Raw genomic sequence first — 24,106 nt, forward strand, 5'->3', positions numbered from 1 at the left:
AGTCAGAAAAAAAACAGTCAGTTATCCTGCTTCGTTTTACCTTAGTCAAAGGTGTGGAGAGAACTGATATCTGATCATTTGCAAACACTATATCCTACCACTGTATTATCATCCTTTCCCCCTTTCCACAGCTAATCAAGGCTTCAAAACTCCTAAAGAAAAGAACAAAGAAGAATGAGAAATTGGACACATCACATGTCAGCATAGATGATGCATCGTCACTGATGAGAAAACAAATTGTGCATATATACTCCCAAGAAAGATACTTCCCACGAAGGAAATATATGAAATATACACATTTCAGAAGTAAAAATATGTATGAATTAATGGGTAATTTCATTAAGTGTAACTAAAACAACTTAAGACACAAGTAAAGAAGATGATGATGATGAACACTCCTGTTTTATACCGATGCTTGAAAAACAATGGTATACAGTACTGTTAAATTTGAACATAATTGTTTCTGTTAATCTTATATCTATATAAACTTTCATTGATCAAGTTAATCTGTATCATAATTTGGACCCACAATGTTCCGTTTTTAAACCATTAAAGTAAATACTTCAAATGTCCTACCAAAGACAGTCAAGATTAAAACATTTTAACCATCAGAACTATTTACCTTTAAAAACATCATTTCGTTTTGGAATGTCTCTTGTCTTTCATATTTACTGGAATGTTGAATTCAAATATACTGTATCTTTGTCACAGGTAAATTAACAGTGCATAAACTATGGAACCGTTTTCAATAACTCTCTTTAGAAACCTGTTTCTATTTTCCCCCAACATAACCTAAAATAACAGACAATGCACCATGTTAATGACAACTTAAAAAAAGAAAATGGCTTATTATGCTAATATCTCACAAATTTCCAAATATAAACTCCAACTGTTATAAAAATGCTATGGTTATCCCAGCACAGTATCATCAGCACATCAACAAAATATTAAATGACATATTATCCTTGCAAAAACTAAAGATGATATTGCATTAGCTGCCATCAGACAATACAATGTTTCTACAACAGTAACATGTAATAATTTCACTTAGTTCAAAGGCAATTTTACCAAAGCATATTTTCAGTCATCTTTTTAAAAGAATCTTGCCATCAAACTCTGTACCGAACACCTGATATTTTTCCTATATTGGTACATATCTGAGGTCACGCATGTTCGCCGTGGAAACGTCACAGGCAGCACTTACACGAGATTTAAATTTTGGGGAAAATATTGGCTACTCAGTGTATATTTTGAGGAAAATATTGGCTACGCAGCGTAAATTTTGATGAAAATATTGGCTACTCAGTGTAAATTTTGAGGAAAATATTGGCTACGCAGCGTAAATTTTGAGGAAAATATTGGCTACTCAGTGTAAATTTTGAGGAAAATATTGGCTACGCAGCGTAAATTTTGAGGAAAATATTGGCTACTCAGTGTAAATTTTGTGGAAAATATTGGCTACTCAGTGTAAATTTTGAGGAAAATATTGGCTACTCAGTGTAAATTTTGAGGAAAATATTGGCTACTCAGTGTAAATTTTGAGGAAAATATTGGCTACGCAGCGTAAATTTTGAGGAAAATATTGGCTACTCAGTGTAAATTTTGTGGAAAATATTGGCTACTCAGTGTAAATTTTGAGGAAAATATTGGCTACTCGGCGCAAAATTTGAAGGCAAGACGCAAAACAAGGCCAATAAACGTGTTTGCAAGACAATGCCTTAAATGAAATTTGATTCCAGCGAATCTCTTGTATAACTTAGGAGCTTTTTTGAAAATCCAAACGATGGTATTTGTATTGTCTGAATTCTCCTGTAATAAAACCCAACTACTTTAAAAATACTGTTTAAACTTCCATAAAAATCTTACACAGCCACTTTATTTGCAATAAAATATTGAAACAATTATACTCTATTATATGCTTTACATTCAATACTGCCCTGCTAAAAGAAAATGCTTTGTACAAAGAACATCTGGTATATGAGCATTACTATAAGGCAAAGTTTAATATAGTTAATTCAGTGAATCACCAATCGGAAGTTTAGATATTACCCGGGACTCCTTGAAATAGGAAAAAGATTCACCCTAGTATCGTTTTCACAAATGGGAGCACGAACGAAGGGAACTATAAAAAGAAGGTAGTTTCATTGCACAATACAGAACATTACAGATTACTTTCTAGATATTTCAACTATGCAATCAATCATCACATGGGTTACTGAGGTTTTAGCACTTAATTGAGATAGGTACCAGCAGTAATGGACTTTTTGGTGATTGTAGAAACTAGCCACCTATGATGCACGCGTATAACGCTCACTAAAGTACGGTTTCCCTTGAGTTTTAAGTAGCATAAGCTAAACAATGATAATAACTCTATCACCAAGGCAGACTCTAAATAACAACAATATGTTGACGGAAATCAGAGAAGATGGAGAAGGTGGCCCAATAGGTTTTTCGCGAGTAATCAACACCATTCCACATCAACGAAAAGCTACTGAATTTTACATAAAGGAATATATGCTTCACACATGCTTTGAAATATTAAGAAACCCATCATATATGATTCAATAAAGTTATAAATAAATTCATGCCTCCATACTCAATCCAAAAAAATACCCTTAGCTATCACATATGGTGAAGGAATATTTGACTTCTTTTCAGCCACTCCAACTATGGTTACAATATGTATATTATTGCAAAAATTATTTCTTATATTACTTACTAATAACAACACCAGCTGCCCCAACAATACTGGCATTCGGAAGTAAAAAATTGGCTTTCCATTTATCAAAACTTATTATGCCTAGGCAAGATTATCCAACATTTAACTTTTGCTTTGGGTGCTTGCGATCCGTCCAGTCGTGGTAAACTGTTCTTTGGGTGATGTGACGATAATTGTTACGACATACTTTGTAAACTTTTCCTACATATGTATGCTATTTTCCTTTTCTTCGTATTTTTTTTACTGAATTTTACAAAACACAATTTGTATAAATTCACTTTAATACTCGATTACAAAAAAGGCTATTTTAGCTTTCTCCGCAATTATCCCAAATTAATTTTTCGATTATCTTGGAAAAAACATATTAAAGCAAAAGAAAACTGACCAACCTGTAAAGATCAGCATTTATTATTCAAAGATTTATAAAAATACTAAAATTTTAATGATTTCAGCTTCTTTTTATTGCTGCCAGTCTTTGCAGGTGTGAAAATAGTTTGCAATTTCCCGGAAATTAAACCCAAAAACCAGTTTACCACAAAGAAAACAAAATCATCCTACATTCACAGAAACTACAAACCTTTAAAATATATGGTATCCTACTTATCGAGATAAAAATGCCGTGAATAATATTTAACACCCTTTAATTCTATATTTAAACCAGATATGTTTTTGCCACCTCAGTCAAAAAAAAAAAATTATGAAAAGTAGCTTTTAAAGAGTAAACAAATTAGCAGATTAGCCTAACGTTGTAGAATTGTTTCAATATCACACAATTGTCAAGGACCCATTATGATTGGAAATTCACATAAAATAGTCCTTCCACTCCAGCTAAGGTAGAGATTTAGAACGTTATCTATAAATCTATGGAAGAAAAACACCACCAGCTACTTTACTCCTGGAATCATTTCTTGTTGAATATACAGCTCAATACCCTACTACGTACCGTCGTTATTAGCGACCTAATTTCGAGAAGGGGTTTATGCCCCGTTTTAATGAACCGAATCTAGTGCCGCCAGTCATTCTCAAGTCCGAGTCGTCTTCTTCGGGGCTCTGCAAAGAATCTTCGACTTTCTCGACTTCCTGTCGACTTCTCTCCGATTCTCGTCGGTTTCTCTCAATTTCGCGTCGGTTTTCCTCTAACGTAAAATCCTCAAAGCTCATGTTAGAGATTCCTGCCGATTCGAAGCTTGAATTTTTTTCTGGCTTCTTTTCAGGTTTTTCAACTTTTTTGTCAGATTTATCATGTTTTTTACTCTTTTTACTGATCTTTTCTTTCTTTAAGTGCCCAAATTGTTTTATAGGAAGAACCATCATATTTTCTTCTTCAAATTCTTCACTTATATTCTTATATTTCAACCTGTCTTTACTTCTGTCTCTGTGCTTTGGCTTTCTGCTCGCCATGGCAACTCCCTCGTCGCTCGACGTATCCGAATCGGAGAGTTTCTGATGGGTTGTTCTAGGTTTACGGAAACTAGGCGGGGTCGATTTCATAAGAGACTTTGGAGCCTTGAAATCTCCAAAAAATCTATCTTGACCCCCTTCCTTCGCCATTTGAGCCATCTGAGCTTGAAACACCGAATTCATATTGGCAGGTAAAGTCTGACTCTTACCACAAGAACTCTGAAATGGTCTACGGTGATGACCAATTACAGGTTTAAAAGGCACAGCACCAAATAAGTCTGCATCGTCTACTTCAGTCGAAAATGTCTCTCTACTTGCAGACATTGGCTGAATTTTCAGTGAGCGTGGTGTGGATGTGTGTACAGGAATATGGGTATTTAAATCTACTGGTTGGGTATAATAAGCAGGTTGAGTATTGTTTGGAAATTGTGCTATGCTTCCATTCACTGCTGTTTGATTCATGGAAGAGAATTCTTTGGTATCAACCGGTGTAGCTGATGACATAGTTACGTCACTAAAAGGCGTTGAACCAAAGAGATCTGTATTATGAAAAGAGGGAGAACTTACGGATCCAACAACCGAAGTGGGCGTTAAGGAATCTATACTATGGGACATCAGACCGTGATTTGGTTGCTGAGCAATGTTTGGTTGATTACTAGGGTGATTTTGTTCATTAATGCAAGCACTCGATGACTGTAGAGTGGGAGGCTCGACTGCGTCAGTAGGCAAAACAACTTGTTCATCACCAATGAAAGGGTTGACAAAAGGGTTTTTCGTAGGAACAGGATTAACAACAGTAGGTTTATCATAGGAAGCTAAGACTGAATAAGGCCCTGGAATATTCTCATAATGATGATACCTAGGAGCTAATACTCCATTTTCAGTTGTACTATTGCTTGGATTGATAACAACATTCTCGTATATAGGATATTCCTCGCTCGGAGACTCTTCATATATGATATCAGCTTGTACAGGTAATCTAATAGGTTCAACAACTTGCTCTAATACTTCTGGGCTGCTCATATGAGCCGGCCCTGGGGATGTATTAGCCATAGGAGGGGTTACAAGCTGACTTGAGGCTTCTAAGGGAGAAACGGTATTACTGGAAGGCTGACTTCTACTATGAAAAACCTTTTTATTCAATTTCTTCAAGGAAGTCTTGAAAGGTGCTGAAGCAAATACATCTTCATCTGCACAGTGTTCTCTTTGCCTATAAGATTCGTCCAAGGAAGTTTTCCGGAAAGGTCTGGGGACCTGAAAAATACTCTGCCGAAGAGGTGCCTGATCCTGTTGGTGAACCGGCTGAGGTTCATTTTGGTGATCAGTATCCTCCTCCGACAACTTACCTTCTTCTTCACCAGAATCCAACTCATCATCCTGAAGCAGAGGCTTTTCACCATATTCATGACCTAGCAACCTATCAGGGGGACACTTCCTGTTTTCTTGCTCTTGGAGAGCCTTAGCCCGAGCTCTCATAGCTGCTCGACTCGGTTTTGGGCCCCGACGGACCAACTGGGTCGGATCGCATCCCTCTGCCCTTGCATCGTCTTCGTGTGTTGTTACACTCTCGCATTCAGCATGATAAACAGATGAACTAATGGTTTCCGATATATCGCCCCTGTCACAGTTATCGTAATCATACTCATCGTTAATCCTAGCTTTTAAATCACTCGCCGATCCGATTGAATCGTCGTCGGATACACTGCAAATAAAAACCCCATCAGGTTTACCACCTTCTGATTCTTTATCTTTGGAATGGGGATGATGACGGCTCCTGTGGGCCCTTTCTTTACGGCGTCTACGATAGTGGCCCTCGAGTGCTTTCCTTGCTTGAACCTGGGCTAATGACTGTTTTTGGCTTTCTCTAGGCTGGCTGATTACTCCATCCTCTCCTTCCTCTTCGCTCTCTTCGTCGTGAGCATTTTGCAGCTTCTCGTATTTGGATCTGCGAGAAAAACAGAAATCTCCTTCACTCACATTTCATATCAGATGAGTTTTCATAAAACTGAAGTGATTCAGTGATCTCTGAACTACTTAATGAAAATAATAAAAATAATAATCATAATAATATTATTATTTATTATTATCATCATTATTATAATAAAATACAAAAATGATGTTAGTATGTAACTGAAAAGAGCACAGTAACACATTTTAGATAAAATATACAAAAAAAGAAAGGTTTGTTACATACATTTACAATCTCCATGATAGATCACACATGCAACCTACAATCTGTACATCCCAATACACTCTCACCATGATTTCATTTCAACTTGCAGGCTAACCACAATTACCTGTCCTCAAGGGGAGGCCGCGTAAAAAGTATTGCCGAAGGGCCACCGCACGCTTGCTCGGCGGGATTTTCCTGGGAGTCCTGCGAATGAGACGACGCACTCGAGTGTCTCTCTCCTTCCCCAAGACCTGGAATCAGTTCCCTGGAAGAATCTGGAGGAAAGGTTGCACTTGAATACACAAACACAGGACGATCTGTACAAGGACAATGGATTACTGTATGCATATCATAGGAGAAAGAAGTACAGGAAAATGCAAGAAGAAGCATGAATAAACACAGTATCATGAGATATTAGCAGACAAAATTATACAGTTATATACAAAACAGGAGAACTGCCACTTAAGATTCTGGAAAAAATTTAGAACATCACTGTTTAGGCCTGAATTTTTGTCTCGGAACAAACCAGTAATTTTTACTTCAAACTTTTGCACAAAATGCATTCACGTTGACAGTTATTTTGTAATTTTCTCTTCAAATCGATTAGATTTTATCAGTGGCAATTTCTTCTGAAAGTTTGCATTACAGAATAAATTGACACTTTATACAAGTTAAGAAAATAATTAGAAAAACAAGAAATGTTAAAATACAGAAAAATTAAGGAAGAAACAACTGAGTAAGTATCCATAAAATAAAAGAAAAACTGAAAATCAAAATGCTATGTTTTCTCAAATGTATTTGCTGCACTAATTAATACAATATGCAAAATTTCATGCGATAAATAAAAATGCAACATGACAACAGGAAAATTCATGCACCTTAAATAATTTTCCGAAAGTTTCTACGTTTGAAATTCTACTTAAAAAAAAGTGTGTGCAAATTCAGATACTGTAAAGTATGTATGTGCTTTGCTTTCCAAGTATATAACACTGTTGGAAGATTCAATTAATAGAATACTGAATAAGTATACTTCATATAAACTTGCAGGAAATAGAGAGTAAGTAATAAAAGTACAATATTTTAAAAATACATAAACGCCTTTTTCATACAGACCCATTCAGACAAAGATGTCTTATCTGCCATATACCTCTCCAATCATACCCACTTTAAATGAAAAGAATGTATCTGACATAAGTCTTTTTATAGTTTATTTATGAAATATCTGTTATGATGTTACTGTTTTTCAAATATTTCATTTTAATAGTTTACTATTTGAGATCGTTTATTTCCTTTTTTCCTTTCCTCACTGGGCTATTTTTCCCTGTTGGAGCCCTTATGCTTATAGCATCTTGCTTTTCAAACTAGGGTTGTAGCTTACCTAGTTATAATAATAATTAGCTCTGGTCGGATTAACAAATATTCCTCGCTACCCTCATTCCACTGTGTATAACCAGGAGACTGAATCACGACTTTGGATCTAGTTAAATTTTCTAAGACTTCATTCCGAGAGGGAGGACAAATGGAGCTTACTCGTACAGTAGTGATACCTCCTTGTGGTGCTGTTGCCCTTCATCCTCAGGATATCTCAAAGAATTGTGGTGAGAGGCTTTGCCATAGGTAGAACCATGTCTTTGTGGAGGTAGGCTCTTTCCATCTCACCCACAATAAGCAAGTAAGTCAAGATAAAAAAGATAAAAAAGAAAGACTTAACATGAGAATAAAGACACAATGAATGCTGACACAAAGATAACTTTTGAGAGATATACTGAGATGATGTTACAGAGCTGCAACATGAAATGAAGGTAGACGAGGATATGTTGAAAAAGCCCAGGGAAAGGTGGTGGGAAAATTCACTTCATCTAGAGTGCGTGGAAATGGAAAGCCATTTCATGGCAGATAATCATCTTATGATTAATAAGTTGTACTGTAATTATCCAATACAATTTACAGAACATAAATTATTCTCTTCATTTATGTTCTTTTTAATTAATTTAGTACTAGAAAATTTATACTCTATTCCTACAATTACCTACATGAAAAAGGACAAATGCTTGCAAACACATAACTTATGCACAGTCATAACACGACACCATATCTACATATTTTCCTGCCTTTCAAATGACTCAGGATTTATTGCTATTTTCTTTTGCCCACTCCTCAAAGATTTACCCATCTTAAATATAAGGAGGAGTTTTCCTATTTTTTTGGTATGGGATCTCATTCTTGTCATTCCATTTTTACAGGAATAAATTCCAAATCAAATCTTACTAAAGAACAGAATATGTACAACACTGGTCAACAGGCCAATGATAAAAATATATTTGGTTCCAATCACAGTCAAAAAGTGGAGAACGAAGTAAAGCTTTACACCTTACTCAACTATAGCATATACTGTACAGTAAAGTATATATACATCAGGTTTCAAAAGTAATTTGCATTTTTCTTAGCTATAAAAGCACAAGCCCTTTAAAATAAAGAACCTTCAGCAGATCTGGAATGGCCGTTGAAATCTTTAATGACATAGTTAATGACAGGCAGTGTGCGTGGGTGGGTAGCCCCACCTACACCCTTGTGTCAAAGACTTCCCTTTTGACCTCTGGCTTTGGAATGAGAGAGGTAGTTGAGGTAGAAAGTTCAACTTTAAAAAGACACTAGTTTGTATAGCTAAAAAATACAAATTAGTTTTAAAATTCTTTCCTTTAAAATAAAGACTCATTTATTGGTGGGTAAGAAGTAGCCCCCTTGATCCAAACAGTTGGTTCTTTATCTTTACTGGGATGTGCTAGTCGCCCTGGTCCCGGACGGGAGCGAAAGAGATGACTCCTGCTATCCCTTATCTGCCAATCATATCATAGGGTGATGGGGCCTGGCATGTACTTGGTACATACATGACATGTGGTCAAAGAAAGAATCCTTTCTCCCCTGAGGGGAATATGAAATCCAGATTGAAATACCTGGTATGAGATGACCAATGGGTTGGTAACCCTTCCATATCCTCACCTTTATTACGGGAGGATAAGGGATAATTACTTTTTATAGGTGTACAGTATTCTAATAAGAACGACACTAAGAAGTGTAGCTTATTAGCATCAATGTTTTACCCAGCTGGTAACGGTACAACCACTTCATTCCCAAGAGACGATAAGGAAACAAGCTGAAAAGCCTGTATGCACTCACATTTACACATTACTATAGACATGAAGTTTACTATCCCATGTGGGAGCTATGTTGTTTACCATTTTTAAACTACCACCTTCAACAACTAGCCGACTGCAAGATAGCTCTTGAAGTCAAAATTGGGACCAATTCTGCTCTTGTAGTAACAGGTTCACAGAGGAGGCAAGGACCAGCCACCCATCGAGATACATCAACAAACTACAGCGAAGCTACAGCTAGAATGAACACCTTCGAGGCAACATACATTCTGAAAGTCTTGAACTTGTATACCATAGCCTCCTCAAAGTGCAAGAGTGACACTGAACAGGAGGGCACGATCTTCACTCGGCACATGAGGACGACTGTGAACAATCATACTTCCTTCAAGAATCACAGAGTGTGTGGGTCTACATCTGGTGTTGTCTTAAACCAGTTGCCGCAACCATCTTTTCCCCCAAAAGTACGTCAAGTTAAATCTACAATCAAGCAATAGACTTTCCGTACAGAAAAAGAATCAAAAGCCTTTGCAAAATGTTGCAACAGGACGTAAGCACTCGTTGCGGCAAAAGATAAAAGTGAAGAGTCTTTGACAGGATTGTGTGCGGGGCTTCACCTGCACTCACCAAGTGTTGTTAATTACAGTTCCTTGTCATAGATTTCAATAACAGTCCCAGCTCTGCTGAAGATATTCCCTATTTAAAAGGACGAAAGGTTTGTAAACACGTAGGAACACAGAACATTCACAACACTCACAATGTTCCCTCGGTGAAAATCCCAATTCTTGAATTAAGTAAATAGAAATACGTATCATTATGAATTGGTACTATCACACTACAGCCTTATCTTACTTATTATTAACTCAATACTAATTCTGTAAAAAAGTCAGAAATATGTCACTGATAGAAAATGCTTTTACTCTGCTTAAATACTTTTTTAACTTAATACTGTAATGATAAAGATAGACTTTCAATCAGTGAGGATAAACAACATTTAAAACACTTGACTTTCAAAGCCGACCAAAAAGGAATAGCTTTCATACTGTAATAAATATGACATTCAGTGGAAGTCATCAGATAGATACAAGAGGTTCCTAAACAAAATGTTTTATGAATGAATATATAAAGTAAAGAAATTCCATTGTACTGTAGAATATTAAACCAGAAAAATAGAAGTTTTCATAAACTAGTAGATGTGTTTGAAAATATTTCAAAGGATTAAAGTGTAAGGATTTTTTTCTTAAAGTATTTTCTATTTTACCAAACCCTGGATTAAATATCTAAACTTGGATATGAAACCGTATAAAATATTAATGCACACACACGCAAATTAACACAACTTGCGAAAGAAAATATTTACTGGAATCCAACAATGTGTACATCATTTAAATTCATTGTAGTAAACTGTAATACAACTGTTCTTTGATATAAGAATGAATTCAACTATAATATTTAGGCAAATGATTCTACCCAGCGTGGCTGTTAGAAAAGGAGACATGATAAATTTATCTTTAATAATTGACATACCAAAATATAATTCCACAGGTAGTTCATTTTTCTGACAATTCAAAGATATGGGAGACATTTTCATCTTAAATTCAAGAAATACAGTAAACTAATAAGACTATTCACAGTTTATTAGGTTAGTTGTCTTAATTCAATAGAAAATTTAACCTTCTGTACCCTCTTGGGCCATGATTCTGATCACGTTCAACTGAGTGTCAACGTTTCATGCAGATGCAACATACAATCAATTGCAAATTAAGGAAAAAAACTTCAAAACTCAAATATTCAGTAAATTGAACCCAAAAAGCTCCATGCTAACTTAACTTTGCATTAACTGAAACACCCTACAACTGCTAAACACTTTTCAGGGTTAAGTGAATTGCGTTTCAACTGAGTTTTTCTTAAATGTCTCCTGTCTTGCATACTTTGTACTTGAATTCTTATTTAGTTAATGTTTTTATTCATCTCCTTCTTCCATAATTTAAGGGGATTCCGGCTGGTTTTTTTGTCTTATTTCCACCATGCCTCCTGAATTTCATACTAACTGCTACTCTATTTCTTATACATGCCCAACCCTCGTAAGCAGAGGCCCAAAACTGTCATGATGACATCACAGGAGCCTAGCATAAAGTAACCCTACAAGTTCATCAGTGTTGCATTTTGAATGAATACAGAGTGCAAAGCATTTTATAGTAAATAAGATGTTTGCCATACACACAACTAAGACTTAACCCTTTTACCCCCAAAGGACGTACTGGTACGCTTCACAAAAGCCATCCCTTTACCCCCATGGACGTACCGGTACGCCCTTGCAAAAGAAATGCTATAAAAATTTATTTTTTTCATATTTTTGATAATTTTTTTGACAAAATTCAGACATTTTCCAAGAGAATGAGACCAACCTGACACCTCTATGACAAAAATTAAGGCTGTTAGAGCAATTTAAAAAAAATATACACCAAAATGTGCTGGGAAAAAAATAACCCCCTTGGGGTTAAGGGTTGGAAAATTCCAAATAGCCTGGGGGTAAAAGAGTTAAGATATTACCAAAATCCAAATGTCTTAAGATTAGAATAAAATGTTGACAAGAGCTTCACAGGAATGCATTTGCCAATGCAAAAATAATATGACAAGCTAAAAAGGATAGAAAATCACAAGATAGGAAAAAGATCAGATAGTAGGATGTGTTGTTGTAACAAAAAGTACATCTTATGAATGACCAGGTGATAGAGGTAAAACGGGAAGGTCGGGTAGAGATACGGAAGAACTGATTCTGGATGGATACATATCATGGCATTTCTTCGACTAGGCATAAGGCGATAAAAACTCATGCAGCGTAAATAATATGGAGTCTTTACCCACAAACCGAGACATGAACAAATAATCATAAATAGCGTATAGGGTAAAAAACAAAATCTTTTTTGAAATAGCAAATGTAAAACTGGATAATTGTCTTGCACTTAAATTCATTCATTTCATAAACAATAAGAAAATAATGCATTTTGAAACATTGGATTTCCATGCAAACATGTCAAGTTACCATCTATGCATGTAAAGAAAAAATTATAATTGTAATAAGCCAACTGGGGCTTACGAATGAGAAAATATCTCTAATGAAATGTTTCAGAAAACTAAGATAGGCAAAACTGCCAAAAGAAAAGTTTGGCCTGCAAGAAAACTTAGTAGGAATGAACTTCTCATACAAGGTAATGAAAATCAGAATTAAAATGAAGTTCACAGGATTATTAAAGCAATAGTTACAAAAAAAAAAGAAAGAAAAAAAAAGACTGAGAACTGCATATTTCGCAAGGGAATTGTTAGAAGGGCTGCTCAATATGTGAAATTGAGAAACCTGGTGCGTACAGAGAAAAGTGATGATAGCAGGTCTCGACCAAGTAGTCCCACAACAGTAATGCTGCGGGTAATGTCCAAGAAAAAATGACAGCCATCACGTTTTCAAAAGGCTAAAGGCGTCTGGTTTCAGTTTCATCTAAATAGATGCTCACCAGAACGTCAGCCGTGCAAGCCCAAACCCCCACTATGGTGCTCAACCATAGCAATGGCCTCCCCAGTAAACAGCTTAATCTCACAGTCCCAGGCTGGGATCGATCTGCTGCCATGCAAACGCTAGGCAAACACGTTACCACTGTACTGTACTAGCCAAGTGGTCTGCTATACGCAAGAGATCAATGATGTGTGAAGGTTGAACACAAAACAGCGAGATATACAGGACTTATCTGTATTCTTTTTAATATATTATTCCATATAGATTTCCTTTGCCTTTTGAAAACTTAGCTTAAAGCTTAAATATTTCTTAATAAATCAAAATAAGAAATATGTGACGGGGTTTCTTAAAATAATAATGAATGGGTTTAAAACTAAAATCCCAAGTCATCATTCAGATCGTTGCTAAAAGAAAATTATACCCTTTCTAGTATTTTGGCTTCTTTAGTATCGGAGAATACGAAGACGCACTTTGGCGTCTTCCATTCACGTGTTATATAGAGAATTTATTCAACTTTCTACTGCAATTTTCAGCTTATTTCTATCGTTATTCCTTTCTTAATTACACTATAAAATATCAACGTAAATAAGTTGACACGAAAGGTGACATAAACATAAATACGTTGACACGTCATTTCTCCTGGGTCAAGTCCTGAGCCTAACAATAATTTTGTCACAGCCCGGATTACTAGAGGATTACACAATGACCATAACATGTTCAAATGATGCTAAAGTGAAATAAACATATGAATATGATGAAAAAACTGATGAAAATATAGATATGGTAAACTCGATTTGACATCCTATAATATTTGTCATCTGTATTTCAAGCTTGAAACAGCTAAATTTCTTTTCCCGTCTTTTCTAGCATCCTGATTCTCAGTCTTGAAAGAGGAAAAGTATAATACGATGATGGAAAATTTCTCACAAATAATGTCTTTCCCCAACAGAAAATAAAGTTAGTGACACCCTTATCAAGGATTTAGTGATGTTTGATGCTCTACATTAACAAAAACGCCTCGTAAATATTTCCATCCGTAGGTAACACCATATTTAGAATTATTCTTCATTGAATAAAATTAAAAACAAATTCAAAGTAATATGTATTTTCCAAGCTATACAACTTAAGTCCTTTAAACACGGAGATGTTTTTAGTGCGAGCTGGTATGAACTTTCAATTCATTAATGAGGCAGTTAATGGCAGATGTTGAGTATGGGCAAGAAGCAACCAACTGTCATCAAAAGTTCTTCACTCTGACCTTTCAGCTAAGGACTGAGAGGGAAGTTTAAATCAAAGGCCACAGGTCAGGTTTATATAGCTAGGAAAAATAAAAATTACTTTAAACATTTTCTATTTGTTCCTACACAAACTTCTCATCCTTTAAAATAGGGAGACTCACTGCTTGGTGGGTTGGAAGTCCCACTAGAACCAAACTGGTTGGTTCCCTTTCTTCCCAGGAAATGTTAATCTACCTGGTCCCATAAGGGAGCGAAAGAGATGATTTTAGCAAACTTTTATCTGCCTCTCATAAGGATGGGTAGTAACAGGGCCTGGCTTGTCCAAGATGGATTGAATGTGGCCAACTGAGGAGTACCTTCCCCTGAAGGAATCATCAGTCCAGATTTATATACTTGGCATATCAATGGGTTGGTATAAATTCCACCATCCTCCCCTTAGTTAGGAAGGATGGGGAAGATACTTCTTTGGAAAAAGAATGGAGCTCAGAAGTATAACTTACTAGCTTCAAGTCAAATTCAGTGTGTACTATAATGTTTCTCAACAGCTTCGCCCCTAAAAGGGGGGAGGGGGGTTCAGAAAAAAAAGGAAGAACCTGTCATTCTACCTTTTATTCCAGACTTACATCTATAGCTTACCATAGATACTTCCAGTCCCATGTGAGAGCTGGGCTGCCTAGAAAACGACGACTTGAGTAGCCACCACAGGACCAGGCACTAAGGTGTTCGGGCTACGAAGGTGATCTAGCATTTCCAAACCACAGCTTACAGCAACTGACCAACTGAAAGGGTCTTCTTGAGGGCTACTGTGGGGCCTATAACCCTGACTTTGTGAGCTCTGGTATTAGCTGACACATTGACTCTTTCTCACAAAGCCAGAAAGAGATTGTGTTCCTTGACACCTTTTTTTTTCCTACCAGTGCTATCAAAGAGTCACCTACACTCAGGCCTGAGGTGTTGGGTTCTCTTCACATACCACCGAAGAGCACCAATAGGAAACAAAAGCATCTCCTCATGTACAGAAGGGATGGAGAAGGTCTCGAACTGGGGTCACGCACAAACTGGTTGTGTGTTTTGGCTAAAAAGCCAGGCACACACTAAAAGAGACTTCCTTCCACCCCTCAAGGTAGGTGACTAAGTAAGAGAGAATGTTAGTCTCCTTCTCTCTTTGTCAATCCTAAGCCTAGCATAAAGATAGTCCCGAGTCAGATCTATGTCTGACGCCATTCTCAAAGGCTCCTACGGTGTCGTGGACTTCGGAATTATTATGGACCAGATTCAAACACACTTTTACTTACACTTAACTTATTCATGATCTACACACACATACAATCACATACATTCTGAGTTGTAACTTTAAACCCTAAGCATATATATTCATCAATGATTCTATGCCATCAAATACTGTACTCAATTATAATATAATGAAAACATATTTTACACAATCAAACTGATAATATAATGCTACATATTATTTACCTAAACCTTAAACAAAGGTCACGAAGCATCTCTGCTGAGCAAGGATGTAGGGACCACTCTGGCCCTAGCAGCAGGGTATGTCTACCAGTACATTTCTCTAGCCAAGAATGCATCTGCCTGATAATTCTAAGGCGTGGAAAGACGCCCAGATGCACATCAGTTTGTTAGCTTGCAAAGAGGGCACGAAACGATGCCACCTTCCTTGTTGATGCAAGTCACTATGGTGGTGATGTAGCTCACCAGCACTACCGAGTGCTTCCTCAAACATTATCTAATATGAAAATAATCGAAGATGATAATGATGGTGTTAGTTTTAGAGTGGATGCAATGAGAAGCAGGATCTGTAAGTGGCATTGGTTGTCAGCCTGCAGAAATGCAGGTTTATATTGCCTTGGTAGGACTAGAAGGAAAGAATGGGAAAATGCTCAACTATAAAAGAACAGGAGTGGCACTAGAAATACACTCAGTAACCTAGTCAACAAGTCCTCTAAAGAAGGAAAATTTTTGATAAATGCTCTCAATGCAGATGATGTCGATCAGGAAGAGGCAATGGTCAAGAATTCATGTGCCGTAACTAACAAAAGCTGAACAACTAAATCTTAAGGTTCCTCTATAAAACTTCTCTTATAAGAAAAACTTCACTGAGCTAATGATCATTCACAGCCGGATAGTCAGAGAGCTAAGGTGAAAAACCTTTGCTATCAAACAAATTATTTCAATTTCCTTGAATACTTTTAAGTCTTACTAGCTTACAAGAGTTATCTTTCGATGAAAAGGAAGATACGACACAGAAAACTAAACCACATATAATAATCTCCAATCTATGCATAATTAAAGGACTTACAAGTTTGTAAGTGATATGAAATTCCTTTATTGTATTCAAATTTAAATTTGTTTATCTCGTAATGCTGTTTTGTGAATGGTTTTACACACAATACCAATTTGTTTGTAACAATTTTGGTAAACGTATATACATACATACATATACCAAGGCACTTCCCCTAATTTTTTGGGGTAGCCGACATCAAACAAATGAAACAAAAAAGGGGACCTCTCCTCTCTACGTTCCTCTCTTATTTAATTTTTCAGCTCGAGTACTACTTTTCTGTAATTTCAAAGTCACGTCCTCTTTTTACATGGCTAACACTATCAATAATGATTACTGTACAATATACTGTGATGTGGTTTAGATATAGGCCTATATAAAAAGGTTGTGCAGTACCAAATGTGTAATAAACATATGTAATGGTGTATTTTCACCTTTCTGTAATGAAATATAGAATTTTAAATAAATTGACATAGGAACTTGGCTTTTTTTATGAATTGGCAGTGTTTGAAAAAAATCATAAACGACATGGATTAACACGAATCCTTCATGAGCCATGCACTTTAAAAGAAAATTTCTTAGCTTGAAACTTTAAGACATTACTCAAGTGCTATTTGCCATTTGCGGATGAGATCATGGTGAGGGGTAGATTGAGATGATTTGGGCATGCTCTTTGCACTCCCAAACTTTCAACTAGTTTTCACAAGGCACTAGAAGAGCTCGAAGACCCAAGTCTACATGGCTGAGGACGATGAACCATGAAGTAGGTTATGATGAATGAAGAAATATTGACTTAAATGTTCAAGACAGAGACGACTGGCGAAATCTAACCAAGGCTCTTTGCGTCAATAGCCGTAAGAGGAGATGATGATACTCTTGGAAGGGAAACCCACCTAGTATGGTTGACAACCTTATTTCCAGGAGTTGTACAAGATTACAACCCTAATCACCTTACTGTAGGAGCTAACAACAATAAATCATGAGGAAAATGAATGAACAGTAAATGAATAAAACCAATCATTAAAAAGATCACAATTGACTAAAATTTCTGGGGACTCTATGAGAGTATCCAGCTCTTGCAAATAGAACTTCAAAAGATCAAAACTTGCAGCAAATATTTTTTTGTTGAACAGGCTGACAAAAGTCTCTTTATAGTTTATATATGAAACTTATGTTTTAATGTTGTTAATGTTTTTATATTCTATTCTAATTGTTCATTAATTTTTAAATCGTTTATTTATTCCATTTTCTCACTGGGCTATTTTTCATTGTTGAAGCCATTAGGCTTATAACATTTTGCATTTCCAACTAGACTTGTAGCTTAGCTAATAATAATAATAATAATAATAACAACAACAATAATAATAATCCTTAGGAGGCTCACAACTGATTAAAATTTCTGGGGACTTTGTAGTACCCAGCTCTCTTGCAGATCGAGTGCATAAATAATGAGCATCATAGCTACCTGCACCTGAAACAAGGATATAGCCCACACATGCAACGTGCTACTACCAGACTACCATTTTCTTTATCCTTTAGGGGCACTGAATCAGCTGGGATGATTCAGTAGGAGAATTAATAATAAGTAATGGGTTTGCAGCGGCAAAATAATTCACTTTTTCTGACCATTATCCAAATCTTGAGGTTAGACGAAGGACCACTTACATATCAAGTACTCATCTGAGGTGATGACTCACGAATTTCTTCCAAGTCTTGTTGATAGAGTTGTTTACTTAGCAATATGTGTATTGAAGATTCAAAATATTCAGGTTCTATCTACTAAATAGATATTTTGTATGAGCAATATTCTATTCCATTCTTATATTTAAAATTTTTGCTTGTATTTCTATGACGAGTTTCACTGCTCATGGCTAAATATTTTTACTATTAATATACAATATTACATTAATATACTCATATGAAAACTTTGCTTGTTGCTTACCTAAGTGTGCCATCATTTTAATGTAATAAACTACAAAGTTTCAATAAACTAATCTCAGCAAATTTCCATTTTGCAAGTTTCTGATATATTTCTCTAATTATCAAAACCACACTACAGTCAAACCAATATGTACATAAACATAAGCCTCGGTGTTATCGCATCTGTTAGAATTCAAATATCATCTTCACATTTTATGCCTTTAAAATTAAATGCCATAAAACTAATATATATAATCCTTCAATAACAAGGGAATGTGAGAGTATTTTTCAACATAAAAAAGTATCTGAAAGATTTAAGCTTTAGAGAACTTACATAAAGAAATTTCATAATCAAAATCAGCCAAAAGATTATAACATTGCAATGGCTTCTAATTACAGAATGAATTTCTATTGATAAAATTTGTTTACTACAACACCAATAATCATATATGCCTTATTTCCTTGATGAAAGAATCCCAGTCTCGCTCCAAAATCAACCCATTATTTTCTAGTCTTGGGTAGTGTCATAGCCTTGGTACCATGGTCTCTAACTGTCTTGAGATAGAGTTCTCTTGCTTGAGGGTACACACGGGCACACTATTCTACGGTTTCTGTTTTCTTATTTCCTTTCCTCACTGGGATATATTCCCTGGTGGAGCTCTTTGGATTATAGCATCCTGCTTCTCAAACTAGGGTTGTAGTTTAGCTAATAATATCAACAATGATACTATAAAAGATCCACGACCTACAAACTTAATTGGCTCTAAGAAGCTGTTTGCAAATAAAATTGTTAAATTTTAGCCTAAGGTAGGCCTAGCCTGAATCCCATGCCTATGATGTCTAGCCATAAAAGTCAACAAATAGTCAGGTTTCATATGAAATAGATATCAAGTTATTACAAATGTTGTTTTTTACTGTATTAAATGATATGATATCGTTTTTTACTGTACATCTTTATCTTATCTTTGTTATTTTCAGTGGGATTTGTGTTTGTATCTCTGAATGTTTGGGAGTCGAACGTTTGTACGTTTGGGACCTTCTGTAATATTTTAAGTTGGAATTGTGATTGTATCTGAATGTTTGGGAGTCGAACGTTTGAACGTTTGGGACCTGTAATTATAATAATGCCAGTCAACATCCATAAAGGTCTATTGTACAGACTCTATACTAATTACTGACACAGTCTCCATTTCTGCTTCACTTCAAAAGTTAAAGTTGTGGGTTTTAGGTCTCCCCTGAGACGACCTTCATCATCTTCCTCGGGCGACCATGAGCCAGCTGGGACTATCACTAGCCCCCTCTAACCTCCGCCCCCCAGGTGCCACCCTGGGGAGTACCCCCGGTAGAAGGTCTCACACTATTAGCGCCTTAGCGGGGACGCGAACTTGGGACCTCTGAAACAGAAGCCCGCGACGCTACCAAGCTAGCTATCCTTTACTAAAAGGCTTAGCAGATCCAGCACGTCATTCTAAGGACAAGGCTTACTTGCAGCAGTCCTGACTCATATCATATCGGCATATTTGCTTCCTATTCATAGGATTCTTGTTTCCATGTTACGACCGTATATATTTGATTTGCAATTGTGTAAGAACACGAGTTGTTGTCTAGGATCTTTCCTTTTCGGGCTACCATAAAGAGCTACATATTTTCTCCTCTGGTAAATTATTGAGGAAAATCTTACATTTTTTTCTTGTGCTTTCATCTATTGGTTCAAGTACTGTTATATAAATTTTCCTTGGCATAAGCTATTTTTATCTTGCCTAGTATAGTGAATTTTTCCTTTCATCCTTCATTTAATTCTAAGTATCCCTTTGTTAAGTTTATTTATTTGATTTGTTTTTTTACTTCCTCTTCCAAGGCTTCACTTGTAGCCTATCAATTTGTTTAATTCAGTGTTATGATCCAGTGCTTGCTTTTTGTAATAGCATCTATCTAACTGATAATATGTCTAAGAAAATCATGTACATCTCAAGACTTCCTTGGAAGTATAACATAAGTCCCCGAAAGTGGGAGACTACTCTTTGTCGTCTCCGCATTGGTCATATTCGATTGACATGAATTTCTGCTAACTGGCTAATACCAGCCATATTGGGATGACTGTTTGGTGCCCTTGACAGTGAAACATTTGTTGATGGAATGCCCCACTTATAGTACCGAAAGAAATATATATCTGTTTGAGGATCGGGGTGAGGATGGCTGGTTTATCCTTACTAAGATTCTTGGTCATGTATAGTATTTTGCTAGCAGCATTTTAAGATGCATTTCAGAAACAGATCTTCTGAAAGCCATTTAACTTTTATTATGAAATCTTCGCTTTTATTTTTTAATGGAAAATTCTTCTATTCTTTATTTATAATAAATGATATAGGCATCAATGACCTAAGATGTCAGGCTGCCAGAAAACATCAAATCTATCAGTCCCAAGACTTCCCTGCATATCGTGTAACTCATCTATGTCATTTTGTTCATCATGCTGAGGTATAGACTTCAGATGACATGTATGGTGTGTCATTTCAGACTATACACAGGAGTATGAGACATCCCAGGCTAGTTTACATCTTAGGGTTGGTTTTGCCCGAGTCTCAACTTATTCCATTAATCTATATCACAACCATTTAGTGTTTTTTTATATATAAGGCCATGTATCAAAGACATGGATTTCTTTCCATCACGATTCTAAAAGACTGTGGTCAACTAGATTCTTTGATGGCCAAAATATGACTAACACATTTCACCAGATTGGTACTGCATTGATTTTTGATTGCTTAACCCTTTTACCCCCAAAGGACATACTGGTATGTTTCACAAAAGCCATCCCTTTACCCCCATGGACGTACGGGTACGTCCTTGCAAAAAAATGCTATAACATTTTTTTTTCATATTTTTTATAATTTTTTGAGAAAAGTCAGGCATTTTCCAAGAGAATGAGACCAACCTGACCTCTCTATGACAAAAACTAAGGCTGTTAGAGCAATTTAAAAAAAATATACTACAAAACGTGCTGGGAAAAAAATAACCCCCTGGGGTTAAGGGTTGGAAATTTCCAAATAGCCTCGGGGTAAAAGGGTTAAAGCACTGAAGATTAATGATTCTCATTCCTTGAAAGCCGTACAGATTTTCTAGAGTTCAAAGGGTGTCTGACTTAATAATCCTTGCCTCTTCCTGAGTAAAGGTCAGAAGCAAAAGAGTACAGAGAATCTCTCCCTGGCTTATACAGGTTATTCCATATATTCGGCAAACTGAGGCGAAAGCGGTGAAGGCGAATTTCAGCTACAAAGTCAGTGTGATTTCCCCATTGCTTGACTTTGAATAAAATGCTTCACTAGATTGCATTCCACTTGAACGGCAGATACCTGTAGGAGGTCTTTAACTTTTACTGAATCCTCCGCCAGATTGCTTTGCGCACGAAGCTTGATGTTACTTCGCTGGCTCCAAGAGGCTAGTCAAGTCTTGGCTATGGGAAGGGATGGCTTCTTCTTCATTCACCTCATCTAATTTATGGACACTTGCATACATGGCACAACTTTGATTCATGTTCCAAATACAAAGTTAACTTTATCCTGGTCTTAGTAGCAAAATGTGAGGTGAAATAGCTGAAATAGCTATAATATTCTTTATCTGGCTCCTATCCATGACCTACAACAATACAGTACAGTATTTCCAGTTGGTCAAGTCATTTCAAGCAATTCTCAAATATAACTGAAGAACCAAGAATACGTTATTAATGAAATTGTACAGTATAAATCATACCATGTTTTAACAAAATAGAAATTAACGATAAGAGTAAACAGCCTCCTCCTTGCCACTTAACCTTTCTTCTTTTCACTCCACAAAAAGATAAAGAGGAACTGTAAGAGACAGCATCAGTACGTAGAATGAAGTGTACACAGCGACAACCTTCTATTTGTTGACTGATATGAGCATTGCTAGACTGGGATTTATACATCATAGAGATAAGGCCTATTTGATTAATAGATTTGTATTAAAATTCTTGCTTTTGTTGATTTCAGAGGGGACCAACAATTAAATTGAATCTGTTTGTGAGAATTATTTATAAAATGGAAGTACAGTAATTAAACAGTGAAGATAATACTCTACTTATTAAAGTTTGATTATGGCATTACTATTATTAAGTCGGCAATGACAGCTTCTACTTAGCAGAAATAGAATTAAAAAAGCAAAAATCTTTTTAAAAAGCATTTCTTTTTCTTCCTTTGTTAAAATAAAAGCATTTCAGCATTTAGCCTGGTTACCTCCAGATTTTTTATTTTCTATGTGAAGCACTTAAATGTTCAGCAATAAAATGAACATATGTGAACACTGGTGACGCGTACGTCACCAATACCATAGAATACAGATAAAAAGAGGCTACAAAATGATAGTACATTTAGCTGACCTTATATCTTTGTAAACACCTAATGGACCTATTTACGAGCAAAATGTCCGCCTTCCAAAACATTAAAATCCAAATAACTTGTGCATTATGTCTTTGCCTATGGCAGCAACAGCAAGAAAAACGGCACGAGCTGTCTTCGACTAATTTACCATGCTTAATCCCTCTACTGTCACTACAAGGCATTAAATGTTAATTCAGGCTGTTACAGAGACCATAAAGATGTACAAAAATTGTGTATATTAGAAAGTTAAAGAGATAGAAAAAAAAAATCCATGCAGCTATTCAAAGCAATCACCAAATGTAAAAGAGAAAATATAAAACGCCCCGGGGAGGCCCCCTACTGTCGCCACGACAAGACCGAAAAAACTACATTACAGAATTACAGTATTACGTGAAAACACAATTTCCGTGAAATCTCTGGAACAGCCCTGTATCAAAAGAGGATATGTAATGAAAGTCTCGCAATAAGATTTACATTTCACTTTTATTGCCTGAATTCCAATATACTGTATATATATATATTTCATGTATACATATATATATTATACATATACATACATGTATATACATACATATACACATATATATAAGTATATATACATACATATAAATTTATCTATATATAACTTTCATTTTAAACAGAATGAAATCAAAAGATCAAAGCAAAAAAACTGCCTTTTCTTCTGGTTCATGTTCATGTAACAAGTGAATATCCACGGGTTTAGAAAACATGTTTTCCTTTGTACACATAAGAATAATAAAGTGTTGGATCAAGGTCACTAACAATTTAAATATTTAAGAATATTGTAATGTATATAATGCAATCTGAGAACTAATATTAATAACGTGCAAAGGGGTATTACAGAGTGGAGGATTGCGAAACAAGAGAATATATAACATTGAACACAAGAAAAGGGTATCAAATTATATAACAAGGGCTGTTCCAGTGATACACAGGTTAAACAAACATGGCTGTAGGATTCAAGTAAAAAAAAAAATAAGAATCAGCTACTTATCAATAAGGCAGAAAAGAAATATTCATACTGAAATGAATACGTAAACACTTCCCACAGAGTTCTAAACCTTACGAGCATAATGGTCCACATAATTTTTTTCTTTAAAAGTTACAAATACAATATGCACACATACTAAATTTACGTCTGGATACTTTCCAACAGACAGTTAGTGACATTATATAAAAAAAAGACCATTAATTCAAAGAAGGTAACATATAAAAATAACAAACTCGTTACTTAGGCTTCATTGGATATACACGAAATGATAAATGAGACAT

At 35.8% G+C, this 24,106-nt stretch overlaps 1 protein-coding gene across 4 annotated transcripts in view; it reads right to left on the reverse strand.

The window, feature by feature from the left end:
- Positions 1 to 766: 766 nt before the first annotated feature.
- Nak (Numb-associated kinase) overlaps positions 767 to 24,106 on the reverse strand; it is a 94,056-nt gene continuing 70,716 nt past the window's right edge. For all 4 annotated transcript variants that reach the window (XM_068347286.1, XM_068347285.1, XM_068347284.1 and 1 more), the window contains 2 exons: positions 6,418 to 6,568; positions 767 to 6,065 (listed from right to left, as the gene is read on the reverse strand). In XM_068347286.1, the coding sequence (XP_068203387.1) occupies positions 3,671 to 6,065; positions 6,418 to 6,568 (2,546 nt within the window). In that variant the 3' untranslated portion in view covers positions 767 to 3,670. The remainder of the gene's footprint in view (positions 6,066 to 6,417; positions 6,569 to 24,106) is intronic.

This window comes from Palaemon carinicauda, chromosome 23 (assembly GCF_036898095.1).
Source record: "Palaemon carinicauda isolate YSFRI2023 chromosome 23, ASM3689809v2, whole genome shotgun sequence".
NCBI lineage: Eukaryota > Metazoa > Arthropoda > Malacostraca > Decapoda > Palaemonidae > Palaemon > Palaemon carinicauda.